Source organism: Chamaea fasciata, unplaced genomic scaffold, assembly GCF_029207755.1.
Source record: "Chamaea fasciata isolate MVZ Bird 193981 ecotype frontalis unplaced genomic scaffold, bChaFas1.0.hap1 SCAF_7, whole genome shotgun sequence".
Classification (NCBI taxonomy): domain Eukaryota; kingdom Metazoa; phylum Chordata; class Aves; order Passeriformes; family Sylviidae; genus Chamaea; species Chamaea fasciata.
The window spans coordinates 47334107-47356645 of record NW_027094092.1 but is presented as its reverse complement, the minus strand read 5'-3'; the positions used below and the strand labels follow the sequence as shown (position 1 = coordinate 47356645).

The following is a 22539-nucleotide window of genomic DNA, read 5'->3' as shown; positions in this document are numbered from 1 at the left end:
GTAGATACTGTATCAACTTTCTGTTAAATTTTTAAAAAATCATTTTTAGCTACCTTTTTTGGGTAAAATGACAAGCAGTTCTATTCTCATCTATACACAGGCTTCTCAAGGAAAGTATTTTTTTTAATTGCTGGGTTATATCCAGAGGTATTTAGTAGGGAACATGAAATAGTTGATCTCTTTCTGATTTCAAGTTTCATTGCTGGCCTTCTGCCAACAATGGGACTGGTACAAAGCTTGACTTAACACCAGGCTTGGAATACAAACAAAGGAGGATCTGCTAAAATTCCTTGTTTCTTCTTGTTTGCTTTTATTATGTCAAGATTAGAAAGAGGAAAACATAGATTTTGTCTGGGTCAAGCTGAACTGCAGCCCAAGGACAGAGCCCTTTCAATCTATTGTTGGAAAGCCTGAATATCTTCCACATTGTTGCGTTGGTGGTTGGAGTCTGCTGTTGGATATCAGTCTTCAGAAAAGGCACCGAAGTAGAGAGCAGAGTTGTTTTTGCTGGAAGGACGAGAGAAGACTTGAAAGTTCAAAGTTGAAAGGTTGTGCTGTACTGAGGAGAGTACTGCTCTACTCTTTTGGCTTCAGTGTTTCTCTTTTCCTTCTTCAACTGCTTCATTTTCAAGTTCATGTCTATAGTAGCTCATTTGCTTTCAAAATAATCAGGCAGAAAGCCTTCCTGTTTATGCAGATCTATATTTCTGGTAGTGGAGCCAATCTGTGCCATGGGAAAAGTGCTGTTGCTTAGGCTACATCAAGAGTTTTCCAGTATGTTAAGTGATCTTCACAGGTCACTTACTGGTCCTACAGTTCTGCCTTCTTGGTTAGAAAGACAACCAAACTAGCAGTTCCTGCCCTCCAGACAAAGTATATGGCTTTGAAAACTGAGTATGTTTGTAGTACATGATGTCTGAGTGTGCAGCAGTTTCTAGTAAAGAATCAAAGTTTATGAAAGGTTTCACATCAGCTACCATAATTGCTCCTGTGAAATGAACAAAATGGACTTTTCTTATTGTTATTTCCTGTTGTAGAGAATTGGTGTAAGGTTCAGATTTTGAAATTACTTATTTAAAGTAGTTTTCTGTACATGGGTATTGAAACTTCCTTTGCATGTGTTGATGATGTACTGGTGAGAGGTGTGGGAGACTAGGAAAGTGCTGGCAGCCTGAAGGCCCAAGGGGAAGCTGGATGATTTCATTTGGCAATCCTGGTGCAACTGGATGGTTTTGTTTTTGAATGCAGAGTTAATGCTTTGTTATGGAAATTCAAGTAACAAACAGCGTGTGAGAAGAGATGCAGAGTTATGAGGACTTGAGTGCATTTTGATGCTCCTGTCACCTGCACAGCTTCAGCAGTTTGCCTCTAGCTGTGTTCATACAGAAAGGACATGTAGAAATACACTGACCTTGTTCTGCATTGAGTGTCTCTTTGAAAAGAGGCTGTTTCTGGATTCAGTTAAAAGGAGAGATGTGTGGCGTGTCCCCAGATGAGCTCTAGGAGACACTTCAAGATCTTTCCTTAGATGACACAGATCTTCACTGCTCTGGGTTTTGCCATTCCTGTGCTTTCTGGTGGTCCAAGTTTCTAAGCCTGCAAATGGAGAAGAGTAGAATAGTACCTGACATAGATTTAATGCTGAGAAATTTCCTTGTTTTGTAAAGAAAGTGAATTTGCTCAAAGCTCTAAAGCTTTTGTGTGTTTGAACGGGCTGTTGCCTTGTACTCAGTGCACTTCTTCTTGACATTAACGTAGTTTGTTAAAATTCTCTAGAATCTAAATGGCTTTTGAAAAACAGCTCCCACCTCCTTCATCTTCATCTGTTATTTAATGTTTGCATTACAGGGCATTTTGGAGGCTCCTTAAGGCAACAGGATGAGAAATCGGTCACTTGAAAGTCAGCTTAGATGCCATTTCTCGTGACATGTTGACTGGTGTAGCATGGCCTTGAGATCGTGCCTTATTCCTGTTAAACTTCATTATGCTGTGGCAAGCTTAGTGCTTGAATGGTCTTTAAATAGGGTTTAGGGCTATTACCATTAGAAATAAAGCACTGTGAGGTTCCCTTACAGAAAGCATAAAAAAACCAGGCTTCCTCTGGAAATACTTAGAGTAAGATGAGACAAATTACCAAGTAGAATACATGAATCCTGGGGAAGCAAGGATAGTTCTCAATGTTGAGGTGAGCATCAGGAAGGTACACAAGGAGCTAAGAGATGGAAAAATCATTCCCTCCTTGGAGGGCAGTAAAGGCGATGGGGTCCACAGACAGGAGAATGCATGTGTGAGGGGAAGGATCAGTATAGGCCGAGTAGGGGCTGGGGGCCAGGATGGAAGTCCAGGGGGCTTGAAGTCAAGGTGGAGCCAGAGACTGGTCGAGGCAGACAGGCGGTCACCACAGTGTAAAAGGAAGAGCTCCTCAGCTGTTGGAGCTCTGCTGAGGCCACGTTTCGGAGCTGTGACATGTTCAGTCTGGGTGCTGTGCTTGCCTCCTGCCCCATCAGGGTGTGGGCTGTCTGTAAGGAGCTCATCCTCTCAGTGTACTGGGGGGAGACACACAGTGTGGTAACTCCCTGTCTTTTAAACAGAGTCACAGAGGGACTAGAAGTGCTGTCTTGTTAAACTCTGGAGATGCTGACATAATCAAGTACAGTTTCACTATCAGCAAGTTCAAGCTAACACCCTAATCACTGGATCATGCTAACTCCACAGGGTGTGTTTTAGGTGCTGCATAAAACGGCATGTATGCATGGTCATATGTGGGTATTTAAGAGGCATTAGGTAATAAGATACTCTAGCTCTAAAAAATAAATCTTGTCTGTATTTATAAGGTGATTGCTCTGCTTAAGACTGTGGAAACACTAGGGGCAGAACACTCATGAAAATTGTATGGTCTGGGGTTTAGTGACTGGAAATGAATCCAGCTTCTGCTCCACTGAGCTGATGAGGCTTTTTATCCAGGCTGTACTGCAAGGGTGAGACAACAGCTGGGTCTGACAGTGTTGATGTCCAGCTGTGCAAAAGCCTGTCCCTTTTCCCATGAGGCAGCAAGGTTGAATGTATCTTTGGGGAATTCATTTTGTGTTCTGCAGGAATTACTAAATATATCAGACACAAGTATTGCCAATGAGGGATGCCTCATGCCCTGTGAAGGAAAGCTGCTTGTGTCTTGTGGGTGATGCAGTAGTTTCATTAAACCCCAATGCTGGATCCTCTTAACCTAAAATGAATGATCTCCTTTCAGCAGCCATCAGTTGTAGTCACCAGAAAGCAGCAGTTTCCCAGTGCTGGGGTGGAGAAGTCTGCATGCCTTTTTAGTATCTGGAGTGAAATCGCTTTCTGGGAATAGATATGCCATTCTTTTCTCTTCAGCAAAGTGCATCTCTTGAGGCCACCTCCTCATACTCTGAAGTATCTTTTGTCATATGTTTTCTTCTTTGAAATAGTCAATTTAAATTAAGTAGAACTTTGTGGAAGTCTATTAATTGCAGGAGCTTTTGTGTGTGATTTAAAGGAATAAGTGCTTCCACTTATTAGGATGGCTTTGGGAAGTTGGGTGAAACAGAGATAGTAACTTTGGATGTCTTTGTCTGATTTTTAGTAGAGTAAGATGGATCCGTGTTTCCCACTGACTTTATAGAGCCAGACTGGGGCAATGATGAAGGAACTTGGCTTCTGTTCTCAGAAACAGAAGGAAGTTTTGTTAGGTTTGCAAGGCCAATACCTGGCAGCTGTGTCAGCGTTCCTGGCCAAGATGCAGTAGTGCAGTCATGACCTCAGTGAATGGGGAATTGAGTTATCAAGATGAAGATCCATGAGATCATTAACTTTACTTTGTTCTTTTAGTCAGAAAAGGAGAGTATGAACATAGAGGAGTAGGAAGCAATGAAGACACAGTGAAGCAGCTATCTCTTCAGCTCTGCCAAAAGAAATTTCGACCCTTAACACTGTCTTCAGCCCAGCTGGAAAATAGCAACAAAGACAACATAAAAGAACCCAGATGTATTTCTGAGCCTAGTTCAGATAGTTGTGATGTTCAAATACAGTAATTGAATACAAGGCTGACCCCGAGATAGCTGTGTGCCATCTTTCTTTTTCTAGTGGCTTTTCTCAGCCCTGCTCAAGGTTCTTACTGTAGCTCTTTGCTGGCACCCTTGTGAACTAATGTGGTTGCAGCACATGTTTTGCCACTGATAGAGTCTACAGGAGGAATTTGGTATCTAAACCACTTAGCTGTGATGTTTGTGTTTGTTTCAAGTGTCAGTGTTTTGATTGTCTGGGAAATTTCTAAGTCCATTTGGTTCCTCTTGAAGAGAAGCTGGACTTCTAACATTATATATTCTCTTCCCCATTATTTTCTCTACTCATTATTTTTCTACACTCTTCAGCCAACCTAATGCCATTTTTTTCCTACGTATTGTTTTGCAGGAGTACATTGATGCTCATCCGGAAACCATTATCCTAGACCCTCTCCCGGCTATTCGTACACTTCTGGATCGATCCAAGTCTTACGAGCTAATTCGGCAAATAGAGGCATACATGCAAGGTAGGCCAATATCTGTGCTCCCTGGAGGCTTTTATTGTGACTAGAGAAGAAAGCTGCTTCCTTCTGGAGGCTGAATGTGAAGTCTGAAGTAGTGGTTTTGGGCCCGTTGCAGTGTCTCTCCATGGGAGCACAAACACTGAAGCATTCCTGTGTCACAGGATTGCCCTCTGGAATCCTGTGCTCTTCTTTTTCCATATACACAAAGGAGGTTTGGATCTGATTAAAAATACGATGTGGGTTTAATGGGGAGCATATTTACCACAGTGAGCACTCAGAAATCTTCTGGAAAATATTGTCTTCTTGTTGTGTTTTGGTAAATTGAAATGACTGTACAAATGCAGCAGCTTGTAGTAAGAATCCTGAGGCCTGAAATTGAGGGAGAAGAAGAAAAAATATTTTTGGAAAGGACCAAAAGAAATTAAAGTGTAAATAGAGCTAAGATCTTTGAGAAGTACTGGAAGCCCATTGCACAACCTAATTGCTAGGAGGAACATAAATGCTCATCTGGTGCTGGCTTGTTACCTGACGTAAACTGTTGTCCTTAATTGGTATCATTTGAGTTGTATTCTATGGTAGGAGTCATTCCTTTTCAACCTGAAAAATTCTCTTACCTTCTCATTTATAACCATTGCAACTGTTGGGTTAAGTTAGTCTTTTATTCCCTTCCTACTTTTGCTACTGTCATGTTCTTGAAACATTTATTGGCTTTTGAATTTAAATCTAGGATAGCTCTGAAGTAACTGTTTCATATGTTAGATGACTGTAATGGGGGGAATTGCATTTCTGAACTATGTTCTAGTGGGATGTTATTGGAAATACCACTGAGATTGTGTTATCACTATCTTGATGGGCAGGTAAGAAGCTCAGCAATTGGTATTTTTATAGTTGTGGATTTATGGACATATTTGTGTATAACCTGCCTGACCCCACTGGTACAGTCTTTATGTAGAAATAAGACTAACAATTCACAGCACTCCTCCGTGTCTTTTGGAATCTCATGGGGAGAAAATGCTCAATTAGTTTAGAAGGATTTTGTTTTGAAGTGGCTATTGTTTGTGAGTGGGAGAAAGGTGCTGAGGGAAACCTGTGCTCTGAGGGAGTGGTTGGGATTTTGTTCTAACAGCAGAGAGATTCAATAGGGTTTGGTTTTGTTCTTTATTTTCTTAAATTGCTATCAGTACTGTTGTTATCCCTATGAGAACAATATGTTTGGGAGAGCATCCAGTTTTTGCTAGTAGTTTGTCTTCCGCATATTTCAGCCCCCTTTGGTCAAACTGATGAGAAAAAGAAGTGTTTAAGGAGGAAGAATAAAAAGAAAGTTATATTCAGGTCAAACTGACAGTTTAAAAAGAAGCTGTTAATCAAGTTGAGGGATGAAGTGAGGAATGGTGTTAGCTATTGTCACTGGCTGCTGCAGTGTTTGGTGACGATATTTCCCCTGATCCTCTGTCCCTCTCCCCCCAGAACCTTCCTCCCCAGTCTTATTTCTGTCTCATAATCAGAAATATCGTGACCAAGACCTTGAACCAACTCTGTATTTAGCAGGGGAAATCTCAAGAGAGAGGAATAATTGTCCAGCTTCTTGTTCTGGCCTAAGTAGATCAGCCTCTGTATGCCTGCACATGATGATCTACAGTAAGAGAAAAGTTACACCATTCTAAACAGAGCTGTGGGTTTTTCTCCTCTTCCTTGTTTTCACCTGCTAAGCTGTGTTTTCTATGTTGCAGCTACCATCTCATATCCCAAGGCCATGAGCACTTAGAAAACTCAAACAAGATGTAATACATCTGTGAATAGTATGAACTCTTAGGAGCCACATGTTTATTGTTCTGGAATTTCATTATGGAAGTAACTACTAAGAAAAGAATATCCTAGTCTTTAGCTGTAACTAGAGAGCTCTTTTTATCACAGGTTACAAAATTAATGTGATGGGTTAAGTTCAGTGCAAGGGATTATCTCTTCCAAAGGAGTGTTGTAACTCAGGAAGATTGACTTTATATGTAAGAAGGAGCCTTTTGCTATTCGAAGTCTTTCAAAAGAAAATCGAGATTTTATTTGCAGATCAGTTTTGGCTTTCAGTGATTATTGCCTCTATGTCAATTATGTTTTAAAGTAGCTATAAATGATAAATCTTTATTTAAATTTCTCAGTTTACACTTTATTTTAACCCTGTAGACCTTACAACAACTGTATAACTAAAAATTTGCACCAGTTAGGTTAAAGAGAGGGTGACGAGATGCTCTGCTGTGGTGACTGTCTTCTGCAGCAGTAGGGTCCCGTGGTCTATAAATAATTGAATTTTAACTCTAATTATCTTTCAGATGTCCAAGTCCTTTTGACAGAAAATTCTCCATGCTTTGTGAAAAAGGGAGATCTTTATTTGAAGTGTCTAGACTGGGCACATGGACATTGTTAAGCTTTCTGAAAGTTCTTATCTTGATCTTTATAGAGTCAAGTGTCTGAATGATAAGTACTTTGATCCAGCCTCCTGAGAAGGGGTTACTGAGACACTTTGTGGCTGAGACACTCCTTGTCTCTGCTATCAGTCTGTGGCCACTAAAGAAACTGAGGTGGAGGAGAGCCAGTTACTAAGCCAGAGTTGTACCAGTGGTCTGAGGGAAAGCACAGGGTTGAACCAGGACTTTCCATGTCCCAGTCTGACACAGTAACCACACAGTCCTTGTGGAAATAAAAGGCTCACAGACTTGCCCAATCACTGAAGTGGGAAGAGGCCTCTTGGCCAGCTCCCTCCTCAAAGCAGAATCTCTAAAGCAGGTTCCTCAGGTCCATGTCCTGTTGGGTTTTTGTGTTTCTCCACAGATGGAGATGGCATTACCTCTCTGAGCAACCTGCTCCAGGATTCACCTTGAACCTGGTGTGCTAGCATGCTACTAGCAGTGCTGAGGTGATTTGCAGGGCTTTATTCAGTATAGACAGTGATATCTCGCTTGGAAGGAAGTAGGACTCTGTTCTGGGAAAAAAAAATAGCTTTAAGAGATATTTTAACATTGATTTTAATGGATTTTATTTTGAAATCAGTAGTCTGTCTGGAGCTGTGGCTTCCTCTTTTTCCTGGTCTCTGTTATTTTGAGTGCAGGCTCTAAAAGAACTAGCTATTCTGCAACCTGTGCTTCTGAATATTTTTAAAAAAGATTTCAAAAAATAAAGGTTGCATTCCCAGCTAGTGTCCTATATAGCTGGCAGGTCTATGTTGAAATGAATCACTGAACAGATTTTTTGGTGTCACAGTTATTCTCTCAGCAGCTGTATTGCTTTGTTTACTTATCTCTGAATTTTTTTTTTTTTATATAAAAGTGCTCTTGATCAGTTTTGGTGATGTTTGGTGAAAGATTAGGAACATTATTTAATAAAAATTTCATTTTTAAGAGGATATTGTATGGTTGGAATGGTGTCAGCCTATTTAAAGCTCTAACCTAATGAAAATAACTACATTTTCTGATGCTGTTTGGAAAGTTGTGATCCTTCAGGTTTGAAATTCAAAGTCTGACACTTAAAATTATGCTTAAGATGGTAATGTATGATCCCTGTGACTGGGCACTTACTAAGCTTTTCATATTACATTTTTTGTTTAAAGATTAAAAGCTTTTGAAATTCCCTATGTATCTTACAAGTAATAATCCAAATTGAAGGAACTTAAATGAAAAGTGAAGTAAACATGCTACTCACTCAGTGTGCTATCTGGTTAGTGTTCCCATCTGCTGCTCAGCTTCCTCTTCTGTCTCAAATGACTTACTGGTTTCTCTGATAATGTTTGAACTTGCAGACCCTGAAGTTCATTTCTTTAACCACTTACTCCTGGCTTTTTCTTCCATTGTTTTAAAATTTTGTTGTTCTTAAATTTAGCTCCAAATCTAAAATTTGTACAGACAATAGTCTTTCTCTCCTAGAAAAGAGAACTCCTGCTTGAGCCAAGCTTCACCTCCTTAATTTTTCTCTTCCTAGCAGTTATCTTTGAAGTATGGGAGCTATTTCCTCAGGACACTCTAAACAGCATGCACCCCTTTAGCTTTGATATTTTCATCCTGGCAAGTAATCAAAATAATTTATGTTTGATTGCTTACTATTATGTGAGATGCAGTTGCTGCTGTATGTACTCCTTTCTCATTTTGGGGAATGTAACAGAGCAGATCACAGCATCCTTCTCTATTCCCTGGATTTCTTTTTATCAGATTCTGTCTGTCTTAGAAATACTCCTCTCACAGCTGCATGTATCATTTGTTACTAGGAGGCAAGCTCAGTATGATGAAATGGGTAAGGCATTTTATTTGGGGCTTGGGGTTTTCTGCTTGGCGCTGGTTCTGCCTTGCCGCATGATTTTGGACATAGAATGTCACCCCTGTGCGTCTTTCTTCTGACACTCGTCTGCCTCTCTAGATGCCACATTGTTTTGGGCAGGAACTCTTCTCCAGGTATACAAACACTTATTCTGATACAGCAAGTCTCTGTGCCGAGCCAGCTGTGTGGGTATTGTTCTAACAGAAAGTGTGGACCTGTTGTTGAGTAGAAAACTGCATCTACAATTCAACACCAAAGCAGGTAGTCAGGGATGGGGGTTTTTGGACATTATGGAGCGTGTACGTTGCTGGAGCAGTGTACACTTAGAACTTCTCAAAATCAGGCCACCCAGTTAAAAGTGCATGAAAATAGCAGTATATACATAGCTTTAGGCATTCACCTTTTGAAACTGTAGCCTCTTTTCTCGGTGGCCTACTTTTCAGAGCTGTTTTGGTCAGAGGGGAGAGAAGAATAGTCACACAGGTCAACTTCAGACACCTCTTGTTTTTATTTGAAGCTCCTATTAAATTGAAGCCAGATTTTTCTTTCCACTTTAAAGCCTCTTAATTACCCACCTGGCGCTCACTTCTTTATGTAGGGACATATCAGAAAAGTATCTTTAGTTAGAGGGCTGATGTCAGCTACTGTAAATAACCTCTCCAGTTTTGGGGTGCAGGAGCCTCCCTTGTTGTTTGTATGCACTCTTTCCACCAAGAACACATGCAGATAAATGTCTTTATTACCTCACTCAAAATGTGTGATGTATGTTCACTCACTAGATTTTAATTTCTGTCTGAAAACTAGTACACCTGTGTGGAAGGAAGGAATTGGAATGAAATTGATATTCTCTGGGACTGTAAGCAGTTTGTCTAAAGTGCCTCAGCTCACAGCAGTGTTGCACATGGCTGTCCTCTATACCCAGCTGCCAACACTTGGTAGGTCTCAGTCCTGCTCTGTGAAACTGGAAGCACACTGGGACATTTGCCCCTGGGACGTGTCACCTGACATCTTTCTCATAAAAGCTCATTCATTCATCTAGGAGGAGGATAACAAAGAGACATCAACATGTTGGTGTTATGATAACAAGCCCTGGCTTTGAAATTTAAACTAGACAGCTGCTTCCAAAAGACTAATCCTGTCCTGAGAGAGGTGGCAGGAAAAGAAAGTGGAAAGCCCAATAGGAACCTGTAATCTTCTGTCTTGTACCATGTCTTGCTCTTGTTAAAGCAGTTTAAAAAGGATTTTCCAAGGTAAGACTGTTGAAAGTCAGCCATTTCATTATCAGAAAATATGAACAGTTCTCCATTCCCTTCCTGCCTGTCTTCTCCCCCTTCAGGTTTTCATTATTTTGAGCTGTGATCTCAGTGCCAGCATAGGTAGGAGAGAGCTGGGGGCATCTGTACATGTGATGGTCACAGTCCCTGTTGTTCCAGTTGGGAGTGGCAGTCGGCCAGCCTGCTGCCACTGGCCTCCTGAGATCCATCAGCCTGGGGCTGTTCAAGTGACTCTGCAGGCCAACAGGCACAAAGCCCAGAGAATAATACACAAAACATTTTTATTGTTTTGTCTCACAGTTTCCCAGTCATAATTCCTTGAACCAACAAACAATCTTCATCTTCGATCCTAGTAGTCTTAATGGCCTCTGAGCTTTCAAAACAAGCATGCCTGTAAAGTTCAGATGTTATTTTTGGGTGCACTCTTTGATTCTGATGTGCTTTTTTGACTGGATATGAGGAATCTGTACCCCACTTTCACTCTCTTTTGTTTATCAGAATCTGAAAAGAAACAAGGCTGGATCTTTTATCCATTTATTACATACCAGTGTTGGAAGCTTTTGTTTTACATTTACAGGCATGATTTCAAAACATTTTTCTACTTGATAAAGCTGAAAAAGAGGAAAGGTTTATATTTATTTAAGTGACAGCTTCTATGAATTTTGTGTTAGGGGCTTGGGTGGATCTGAAGATTGACTGAATCTGCATTTTATGGGGTAAGGATATAAGCCATGACTGTGCTCTGTGGTCATAGGGCATTCCTAAGACATCTCCAGTTTGGGTTTTATGTACAGAAGGTGGATTAATTCTTGAGGATTACTGTCTCTCTAGAATTAGGAAAAGAGGAGCAGGGTTTATTCTTGTCGTGATGAAGTCTTCACTAAATAAACTAGATGTTTTAAATTCCATCGTGGTCGTGTTTCAAGTTATTCTCATTCTCTTGAGCAGAAATTTCCTTGGCTGGCATCCAAAGTTCCCAAGTATCTGGGTGCTAGAAAAAGTAGTGAGGGAGCACTGAATGATAAGTTGCTCAAAGTATCAATGTAAAACTTAACTGGGAATACTTTTGCAGTAAGTGGCTTTTCACAGTGTTTCTACTCATACTGTCACAAGATCAAAGGCCAGGAAATAAGTCTAGGAAAACAGGACCTTTCATCTGAGTTGGAAACCAGGGTTTGGCTGATAGAATATTGCTCCAGTTCTGGTGTAATGTGTTTATGTCACTTTTGCTACTGAAGAAGCAGTTTGTTGTGGTGTGGACCAGAAAAGTAGTGTCCCTCACATTTTCTCAGATAAGTGTCTAGCCTACATGTGGTAAGCCTGGTTAGATTCTAATCTCTTCTCATGCAGAGTCCAGCAGGACCTTAAGGCTTTATCAGGGTTGCATGGAATCAGCTGATGGTAACACTGCCTGGGAGGATGCTTTCCTTTACCACTAGAGCCACTAACATTCCATCTAAAATCACTATTGGCTCCCATTTCACTTATCTGCTGGCTTTGTGCAACTGTTCCTGCTGAGTGTATCAGTAAAGAAAATCATGAAAGCTTGAGTGCATTTATGTTCTTGACGTCAGTAATTGGCTCTGTCTCATGAATTTTCCAAATGGCTTTCAGAAATTAGAGTGGATGGGGCTGAAAGTGTAAAGGTTGATGAGAGGGACTTGAAATGGTAGGACTTTCTTGAATAGTTTATGACTGAGGGGAACTAAACCTCTATGGTCAGTTGCTTGATAGTCTTCCTGCACAAGGTCATTTACTTGTCATTGTCATTTGATACACTGTACCACTAACATGTTGCTTTTCTCTCTATTTGGGATATCCTTTTTACAGTTGTGTTTGGAAAGTGCTGATATTTTGTTATTCTGATGTATAAATGCTGCATATGGGGTGGAAATGGAGATCCCAATGCATTCATGGGCTGATAAAGCTGTATGGAGACAGTTGGCACCTCTGGAGTGTCAGTAATTGTGGTTCAAGTCACTGCATTTGTGTAAAGGAAACAAAACTGATTCAGCAGGAGACAGCTTTGCTTCATGAAAACAAAAAGATGCTTTGCTGAGAAGAAAAAGCAGTACTGTCACAGCCATGTGTTGAATCCCTTCATATCCTGTTGGTGGGCAAGGTGTACGTGGAGCATGTTTCGGAACTCCTTCAATTTGTAGGGAAATATACAATCTGTTTAGTTCTGTACACTGAGAGTGAACCACTGCTTGTTAAATTGGGCTAAAGTCACAGTATCACTAGGTTGGAAGAGACCTCCAAGATCACTGAGTCCAACCCATGCCCTAACACTTCAACTAGACCGTGGCATCAGGTGCCACATCCAGTCTTTTTTTAAACACATCCAGGGATGGTGACTCTACCACCTCCCCGGGTGGACCATTCCAGTACTTTATCACTCTTTCCGTAAAAAACTTATTCCTAGTATCCAACCTCTATTTCCCTTGGGGCAGCTTAAGACTGTGTCCTCTCGTTCTGTCAGTTGCTGCCTGGAGAAAGAGACCAACCCCCACCTGACCGCACCCACCTTTCAGGAAGTTTTAGAGAGTGGTAAGGTCACCCCTCAGCCTCCTTTTCTCCAGGCTAAACACCCCCAGCTCCCTCAGCCATTCCTCACAGGGTTTGTGTTCCAAGGCCCTCACCAGCCTCGCTGCCTCCTCTGGACGCGCTCAAGTATCTCAACGTCCTTCCTAAACTGAGGGGCCAGAACTGGACACAGCACTCGAGGTGTGGCCTGACCAGCGCTGAGTACAGGGGAAGAATGACCTCCCTGCTCCTGCTGGTCACACCCTTCCTGATCCAGACCAGGATGCCATTGGCCTTCTTGGCCACCAGGGCACACTGCTGGCTCATGTTCAGCTGCTGTCGCCAGCACCCCCAGGTCCCTTTCTGCCTGGGCACTGTCCAGCCACACCATCCCCAGCCTATAACGTTGCAGGGGGTTATTGTGGCCAAAATGCAGGACTTGACACTTGGACATATTAAGCTTCATCATATTGGACTTAGCCCATCCATCCAGCTCTTCCAGGTCTCTGTGCAGAGCCCTCCTACCTTCCAACAGATTGACACACGGTCCCAGCTTAGTGTTGTCTGCAAATTTACTAATGAAAGACTCAATACCCTCATCCATATCATCAGTAAAATTATTGAACAGAACTGGCCCCAGCACAGCCCCCTGAGGGACACCACTGGTGACTGTCCCCAGGTGGATGCAGCACCATTCACCACCACTCTCTGGGCCCGCCATCCAGCCAGTTCTTAACCCAGCAAAGAGTGCTCCTGTCCAAGCCGTGGGCTGCCAGCTTTTCCAGGAGTGTGCTGTGGGAGACAGTGTCAAAGGCCTTGCTGAAGTCGAAATAGACAACGTCCACAGCCTTTCCTGCATCCACCAGGTGGGTAACCTGGTCATGAAAGGAGACCAGGTTGGTCAAACATGACCTACCCCTCCTAAACCCATGCTGGCTGGGTCTGATACCCTGGCCATCCTGTAAGTGCTGCGTGATGACACTCAATATAAACTGCTCCATTACCTTACCAGGTACTGAGGTCAGGCTAGCTGATTGTCTGAATAATAGAAATTGTGTATCCCTCAAGTGGCACTATCCATGTTGCTCTAGTTGCCTCCAGGCCTTCTGGCTGATTGGAGTTCTTGGAAATTGTCTGCTAGAAATTGGATAGCTGAAAATAACTCAGCATATTGTAATAATGTCCAAAAAAAAAAAAAAAAGAGTCACTTCTCAGAGGGCAGATCTTAAGTAAACTGAAGCATCAGAAAGTGCTTGACAGAGACCAAAGGTGTGGAGAAGATAAATAAACTCCTTTCAGTGTGGCAGATCATGCATCCCCTACTAGTGGCATTTCAGGACTTTTATTATTAATGATGGAAAAGCTAGATGAACACAGGATACCAAATTTTTTAGATAAGTCCAAATTGTTTAGTTTTTTCCAGACAAAGGGAGACAGTAATATCAGGCAGGTTTACCAAAAGACAGTGAAGAGTCAGCATAATGATAGATCCACTTTATAGTAGTCTCTTGAGCCTATAAAAAATAATACGGACATGCATTGTTAACTTCTGCATTGACTCACTACTCAGGAAAGACCTCAGTGTCACAGTGGTAGCTCGCTGGAAACTTCTGCCCCCCTCAGCCTCAGTAGTCAAAAGAGAACACGCCAACAGAATCAAACAAAAAGATTATGGTGGCCAAAAATAGCATTGAAGACGCTGAGCATACAGTTGTGTAAATAAAATCTTTATTTTTCCCAAAGACTGCTTTCAGTTCTGCTTTCCTGAATTTAAAAATATCTATTAGAAGTGAAAGGAATCCTTGAAAAAAGGAACATGGTCAATACCAAGAGACAGCCACAAGTGAAGAGTAAAACCAATCTCAGGCTAGCAAAGGTAGAACAAAACCTGAGCTAACAAAACATGAATAAATGGAGGAATGTTCCCCTTTTTTCTACTGTGTCAGAGTTAGAGTTCCATTGAATAGCTATTCAGTTGCCATAAAGTATCAGCTAAGATTATAGCTGGGCAGAAAGAGGTAGGACACATTCACTACTAGGTTTGAGAGGTTTACAAACCATTGTGGTTGGTGGTGGGTAGTACTGACTGGTGAATGTTAAAAAGAAACTCCATGATGAACTATGAATTCCGTAAGTTGGGATATATTGGAGGACAATATATATTCCCTTTTCTTTGATTTGAAACCCACTGCCAAGTTGAAAAGTTGGAGATGGCACGGTGTCAGCTTAGTTGTGTTCTCATTTGGTTCGGTATTTCCAGTGTTCATTTCTCACCTCCAGGGAAGCAAGAATAGCTAAAAGTGCAGTGAGGATTTAAAGCACTTTCTCTACTCCATAACTTTTAAACCTCATGCAAGTAGTAATGCTTTAGTGTTTTTACTGTCCTGTGAATAAAGTCTTGGTATTTTAATATAAATCATTATGAGCACTCAGCACGTTAAATGGGAACTCAAATAGAGCCAGATGTGTTAAAACTGTTATTCTTTCAGAAACAGGGCTGGATGATACGATTATGACTTTTTTCTTTGTTAGCTCTCTCTTCTACTGTATTAAGACCCTGTAGAGCGAGACAAAGGAGTCTGTTCGTGAGAGGACAGAACCGAGACATTGTGGGACAGGCCCTTGTAATGCATGACAGGGAGGGGAACAGTACTGAACACTCTTGAAATTTTTTATCAGATTATATTCTACTAGAGGATCAAGGAGGTCACCCTCCAGATCATGCTGGTGCATTGTCTGGGACAGGGCGTTACTTAATACACTGGGACTTTTTGATTTTTAGAACATTTTGTTTCATTTCCTCTCTTGCTCCATGGTGAAATCATGAGGAAGACTGACCAGTTGCGAATTTTATGTCCTGTGTAATTACGAAAATGATTGAACAGATAATGTTTCACAGTCTCACCCACCTGCCCATCCTAACAAGCCTACTCCATGATCAGAATAACTGCAGCTTTTTCCTTGCTGCAGTGCAGCTGCCAGCTTCTGTGGTGTCTGCTGGGGCAAGGAGGGAAGGGAGCACTCAGGTATTACTGACAGTGTTAACTTTAAATATGGCATTGGGTTTCCTATATGAGGGAGTGTTCATATCCCAGGTCCTTCTTAATCAGCTTGAGGATGCCATGTGGGTGTTTGCTCTGTCTCTGATTGAGTGCCAGCAAGCAGCCAGCAGTGAAATCTTTCCTGCAGAGATGCAAAGTGTCAGCCTTGCAGACATGTACCCACCACCCATCTGCTGGCAAGTGAATATTCTGAATGAGGTCTCTTTTTTTTGGCAAGTGACGCTAAACATACTATGAAGGCGAAGGAAGATGTTAACGTTCAGGAAGAGCTTTATCTTTTCTGTTCTGTATTTTTTTTAAATGTCTGGAGGTCCACTGAGATCTTGGTTTTATGGGACAGTTGAGCTTCACTGAAGCAATTTCTTCACTTAAAACTGAGAGTTTAATCTGTCCCATCACCTTACTTAGGCACTGGTGTGTACCTATTCAGGTAAGTGGCAGGGATGCAGAGTATGAGCCCCATCCTGTGCTGAGTTCTGGTTTGCATGTAATACAGTTAATCTACATGCGGCATTGTGGGCAAGGCATAGTCTCTGAGATTTAAAGGATCTCAAGTCATAGAATCATAGAATGGTTTGGGTTGGGAGAGACCTTAAAGATCACCTAGTTCCAACCCCTCTGCCATGGGATGGGCAAGAACATGGTGTGCCTGCAGAGGCACCTTCCATTAGACCAGGTTCTCAAGGCTCTGGCCAGCCTGACCCTGAACATTTCCAAAGATAGGGCATCCACCACTTCTCTGTGCAACCTGTCCAATGCCTCATCACCCTCACAGAGAAGAATTTCTTCCTAATACTCTAATATCTTATTAACTGTTGAGATTCAGGGCTTTGACAACAGTCCTGCTTGTTCTCTTGATCTCTAAAATGCCAGCCAAACCTCCCTGCTCCCTCAGAGAAACCTTCTGAGGATTAGTCAGCACTTGAGAAGCCTGTGAATGTGCTGTTTAAATACTGGTAGAAGGAGTAAGTATGGGTAAGATTTTTGCTAGCAAGGCTGCTGTAGTGCTGGGGCAAACCAGCACAGTAGTTATGAATCTGCTGTACTAGAGGCTTTGGGAACAGACTGGATAGATGAACACCTGTCAGTGTTGGTGTTGAGCGCATTTTATCTTTTCCAAATGCAATGGGACTGGGGTAGGTAACCCAGCAGCCTTCCCAGACCAGTACTTCCTGATGTTGATTGTCCTTCAGAATGAAAAACATCAACTACTGACAGTTTGAGCCAGGGATCTTAATGAGGTCATGCTGAATGTTAATAGACATCTGTCCTGTGCAGGGCCAGCACAGAGCAAGACCCATATCACATATGTTTACCTGTGCTGGCATAAGAGTCAAGCAGTCTTGAGAAGTCTTGGGCTTCCACTGCGGCAAAGTTTTCATGGGTCAGTGCAGCCAGACCTGGATATCATAGGCTGTGCTCCCATAGAAAAACCAGCATGTTTCACCTGGACATAGTCCTGTTACTCTGGCTATTTGGCTTCTGGGCTGAAGTTGGCTTCATTCTGCTTTTTAGAGATGCCAGGAGAGGAGCAGTGGGCTGGCTGCGCCTGTTCATATGGATGTGGTGCAGCAAGAGCAAGTATTTCTTCCTTGGTGGAGAAATCTGTGGAATGAGTTTGTCGCTTGCTTCACAAGGGTGAGGCAGTTGAGCGATGCATTCCTGAATCAGTAGGCTCCTCTTGCCTTGGGCGTTCTTCGGCAACCACACATTAAATCCAAAGCTATAAATTGTATAATTTGCATAAGATATTAGACAGAGAAGCACAATGGGACAGACGCTAATTGCTGATTTGGGAAGCCTCACAAGCATTTGCTAGGAGATAAACCGCAGCTACCTCACTATTGGGCAATTAGTTTTGCTTTCTAAAAGGAGAGAAGTGTATCACACCAACTGATTTCTTGTACTGTGTAATTTGCTGATTTCATTGTTGCTCTTGGGGACAGTTTTTTAGTTCCTTTTAAAGACAATATTTTTTAAAAAACTTGCTATATTTGACAAGGAGGCAAGTGCAGTTTGGGAGGGATATTCCCACCAAGAAAGTTCAGTTGCACACTCCTGTTTTGCTGCAGGAAAGTGAATTCTACCATAAATTCTTTGGCATTTCATAGTTCTATCTTGGGTTGCCATGCAGCAGATTGCAGAGTAGGGGGTTTTGGTTGATTTTTGCTGCCTTTGAAACCCAGAGTTTGGTAGGATTTTGGGGGGTAAAATTTATGCAGGCATTTTATTGTGGTTAGCATTAATTTCTAATCAGCTGTTAGGCTGCCAGTTAGTTAAACTGCTAAGTCTTAAAATGTGTTCATCTAGATAGCAGAAGTGCTATGGGGAGTGTAGAGCTCTACATTTGCCAGGTTTTGTAGTCATTCTGAGTGTTATGTCTTCCAACACTGCTCCACAATGTTTGTGTGCCTTCTGTTTTGTAAGCTGTTAATGAAATGCAGACAGTTCTCTCTATATGTGATGCTTCCCCTCAAGGTCCTGCTCCAGGGGGAAGTGAATGCCCTAGATGTTAGAGCTGATTGTAATTGCTTTTGGTTTTTGGTATTTTGAAAGAAAATAAAGTTAGAAGAGACCTGAAAAGATCAAATTTATTTTCGCTGAACAAATGATCGTTTATAATGAGCCTAAAAGGGGCAGTGGAGAGAGTTGTCATTTTTCAGATTTCATAATTTGGAAGAGAAGAGAAGGAAATATCTCTTTTCCTCCCCTTACTCTCTCATAGTCTTTCTCTACAGCTCACTGACCCAAAAGTCCCAGGAAGAAAGGTGACTTGTTCTTTTGGACATTTTATTTGATGTGAAAGTAAATAAACTTTGCTTTATGTTTCACTGAAAAGCATCTTAGTTCATACCTTGATAAAAGTGCAACCACTTGCAGGCAGTTTGGCCTCTCCAATTGTTTTGAACTGAACATTGAGGAGTAGTATAGCTGTAAACTAGTTGAATATAAAAGTAAAACACAAGCTGCTCACACCAGTGGGGGTCTAGATTTACAGGAGAGTGCCATCTAGGAGATTCTGTGGGCTTGTCTTCATTTGGTGTGTTGCTTTCCATTCCTTCCAGTGAATGACAGCTCTGATGTGGATGCTCTTACCCAACTTCCTGTGTGGGGGGAGGGATGAACAGTCCCAGAAGAAAGCAGCTTTATAGTCTGTATAACTACATCTATGCAGGTGCTGGGGCAGGGTTACCATTTCAGATGGTAATTGCACCTTTGGCAATGACTGCTCCATGGATGCAGTTCTCTGCAAGTGCACACCTGTCGAAGATGATGCCATGTTTTGCTTCTTCCTCTTGCCTTACTCCTTTAGAGTGATTATTTTCAAAGTCACTGTGATGAAGTAGGAGAAATTCTTTGAGAAACAGGCTCAAGATGTACAGCATGTGTAACTGCCATCATTTAACTGGTTAGAAAAGCTTTTAAAACTGTGTAACCAAATAGCTGAAACCATAGTGGAACCTGTGCCAAATACAAGCATTGGTCCCTGGAGGCAGGTATGGGTGGAGGACTTTACACAGTTGGTTTGTGGAGGTTTGTCTGCCTGGGATTAGATTCATGAACTGGATGCAGCAGTAGCAGCCACCTAAAGTATTGCAGAGGTGAGGGGGGAAGAAAGGAGTAGCTGAGAAAGCTTCAACAGGTGGTACATTTGTGCTTGTGAAGCTGTCTCTCTCCCCCAGAACAGAAAAAAGAGAGAGCAAGACAGACTGGTTGTGCCCACCAAACCATTTTTTTAAAAATTTTTTATTTTCCTTTTTTTTCCCCTTTCTTTTCTTTCTTTTTTTTTTTTTTTCTTCCTACAAGGAAATGGTTCTTTCTGTGTTAGTTCAGTATCCAGGCGTATCAACAGTATGAACACCATAGCCAAGATTATCAAGTCCTGGCCCTTTATCATTCAGCCCATTCCAGAAACCCAGGGTGAGCCAGTGAAAAGACTAGCCAAGTTTTCTCCTTCTCTCCACCTTGTTAGAACCCCAGAAAAGACCCTTACAATCAAGTCCATTAACCCAGCACTCCCAGGCCCACCACTAAGCCATGACTCTAATTTCCATGTCTGTATGTTAGGTAGCTCAAGGGTTGGTGACTCCACCACTTCCCGGAGCAACCTGTTCTAATGTTTGGCAAGCTTTTCATTGATATAATTTTTCCTAATATTCAATATAAATCTCCCCTGGAACAATTTGAGGCCTCTTGAGTGCCTCTTGACCTCTGAGTTGTTACTTGGGGTAAGAGACCAATCCCCACCTGGCTACAGCCTCCTTTCAGGTGGTTATAGGAAGCAGTAAGATTTCCTCTGAACTTTATTTTGTCCAGGCTAAACACCCCCTGCTCCTTCAGCTGCTCCTCATAAGACTTGTGCTTCAGACCTTTCTCCAACTCTGTTGACCTTCTCTGGACATGCTCCATCCCCTCAGTGTCTTTCTTGTCATGAGGAGCCCAGAACTGAGCACAGGATTCGGAGTTGTTGCCTCACCAGTGCTGAGTACAGGGGCACAATCCCTGCCCTGGTCCTGCTGGCTGCACTATTGCTGACACAGGCCAGGATGCCATTGGCCTTCTTGGCCACCTGGGCACACCTGGTTCATGCTCAGCTGCTGTCACCAGCACCCCAGGTCCTTTTCCACCAGGCAGCTTTCCAGCCACTCTGTCCCCAGCCTGTTGTGCTTTCTGAGGGATTGTTGTGAGTGACCCCAGGGCAGGACCTGTCACTTGGCTCTGTTGACCTCATACAGTTGGTCTTGGCCCATGGATGCAGCTTGTCCGGATTGCCTTCCGGAGCCTTCCTGCCCTTCAGGAGATCAGCACTTCCACCTAAATTGGTATTGGCCATGAATTTACTAAAAGTACACTTCACCCCCATGTCCAGGTCACCGGTGAAAATATTGGATAGGACTTTGTCCAGTACTCATCTCTGGAGGACACCACTAGTGACCAGATGCCAACTGGACGCAGCGCCATTCACCACCAGTCTTGGGGTCTGGCCATCCTGCCAGATCTTGCCCAGCAGAGAGGGCACCTTTCCAAAATTATCAGCTCTGTGATTTTCCCCAGCATCCAGGTCAGGCTAACAGACCTGTAGTTCCTCAGATCTTCCTTCTGGCCCTTCCTGTAGACGGACAGCCCATTTGTCTGGAACCTCCCTAGTGAGCCAGAACTGCTGATAAGTGATTGAAAGTGGATTGGTGAGCTCTTCCACCAGCTCCTGGTGTGCTCTGGGGTGGATTCCATCCAACCCCATAGAGCAGTGTGTGTTGTAAATGATGTAGCAGGCTGATGACCGTTTTCCCTTGGATTAGAGACACTATTTTTCTCTCTGTCCCTGTCTTTCAGCTGGCAGGTGGCTCAAGAGCCTGGATACTTAAAGAGCTGAGAATCCGTTCTAATTTCAAGTCCAGGCTTACAGGTTTACCCATGAAGAGAAGTAACACCTTGTAACAACACAAATTGCTGTCTGTCTTGTCTTGTTTTACAATTTGTTGCAGTCTGAATGGGTGCACAAAGAAAACCAGCTCATATTGAGGCAGAACTGGGTTCAAAGCATAATAGACATTTACTGTATGAGAATCACATCTAGATGTGCACAAACTTCTGTGAAGCTGGCAGTACTTGTTTTATCTTCCCTATTTATAAATCAGATTTACCACAAGAATTTTATTTTAAGGGAACAAAAGTGTCATCATTCTCTATCTAATCCTACAATAAGGATGGGTAGGTTTTCCTGTTCTAATTTAGGAATAGAAAGGAATCCTTAAACAAAATTTATCTCCTAAATAAAAATACACCAAATTTTAGGTGCATTATTAACCTTTTAAGTTAGTGAATTGCATTGGTTCATTAGTATTTTGTTAGTTGCAATGAAAATCAAAGAACCTGGATCTGAAGAGTAAAACAAATGCATTTCATATTCAATGTAATATATATCATGACATGCAGATGGTTTTGATCCATTTCCCTTTTGTGCTCTCATTCAGTCTTTGTTTTTTATATTACTTCATCCAAAAGAATTTCTTTTAATAACTTTCCATACTTGGTTAGCCTTTGTAGGAAAAATTAATTTCTCCTTGTGTAAAGGTAGACCTATGTGAGCTGAATGTTTGTTCAGGCTCACAGAGAAGACTTTTTTTTCTTTGAAACCTAAGTGTAAGGAAGGCTTCCTCTTGTTTTTTGATTTGAGAAAAACAACTGAATTTTTCAAAGGATTTTCTGTGTTGTGTTCTGGTTGTGTCTTTTTTTTTTCCTATATACACCATGTAGCGCAACTTGTAAAGACTAAAGTGTTGATGTGTGGTTTTAGTGACTGTAGGGCACATAGTATTAATCTAGGAACAGCATTGTCATTATCTTCATTAAAGCTAGGGTATTGTGTCAGCCAGAAGTGCAGAGAGACATTGAAGTTGTTCAGTCTTGTTGTAGAACTGCATTGTGCTGGGACTCAGAAGGCTTTATCCTGTTTCAAGACTTAGTTATGGTGCCTGAGTAGGTATCAATCTCTCCATCTCCTTGTTTCTTCATTTCACATGCTTGTCCTTCATCAGTCTGATTTGGTTTGAGACTTCTCTGAGGGGGAGACTACCTATTACTGTGTGTTTTGCACAGGGCTCCAAGTACAGGCCTTGCAATGCCACTTTAATAGAAATGATCCTGCAATGTTACGGGAAGATGGTAAGGCTTCCATGGTGTCCACATAGATTTTAATTGTAACTGTATACAGAGAAAAGCCTTTGCAACTACATTTAGTGGAAGCTAAATTCTGAGCTATGACCTGGTTTCTTTAAATATTCAGGTTTTGTCGTTATTTTGAAGCTTTCAGTATCTGATGCTAAAAATA

At 42.0% G+C, this 22539-nt stretch overlaps 1 protein-coding gene across 1 annotated transcript in view; it reads left to right on the top strand.

Moving 5' to 3' along the window:
• ITPK1 (inositol-tetrakisphosphate 1-kinase) overlaps positions 1 to 22539 on the top strand; it is a 143814-nt gene that overhangs the window by 74029 nt on the left and 47246 nt on the right. Inside the window, exon 5 of the mRNA XM_066188700.1 lies at positions 4432 to 4549. Within this exon, the coding sequence (XP_066044797.1) occupies positions 4432 to 4549 (118 nt within the window). The remainder of the gene's footprint in view (positions 1 to 4431; positions 4550 to 22539) is intronic.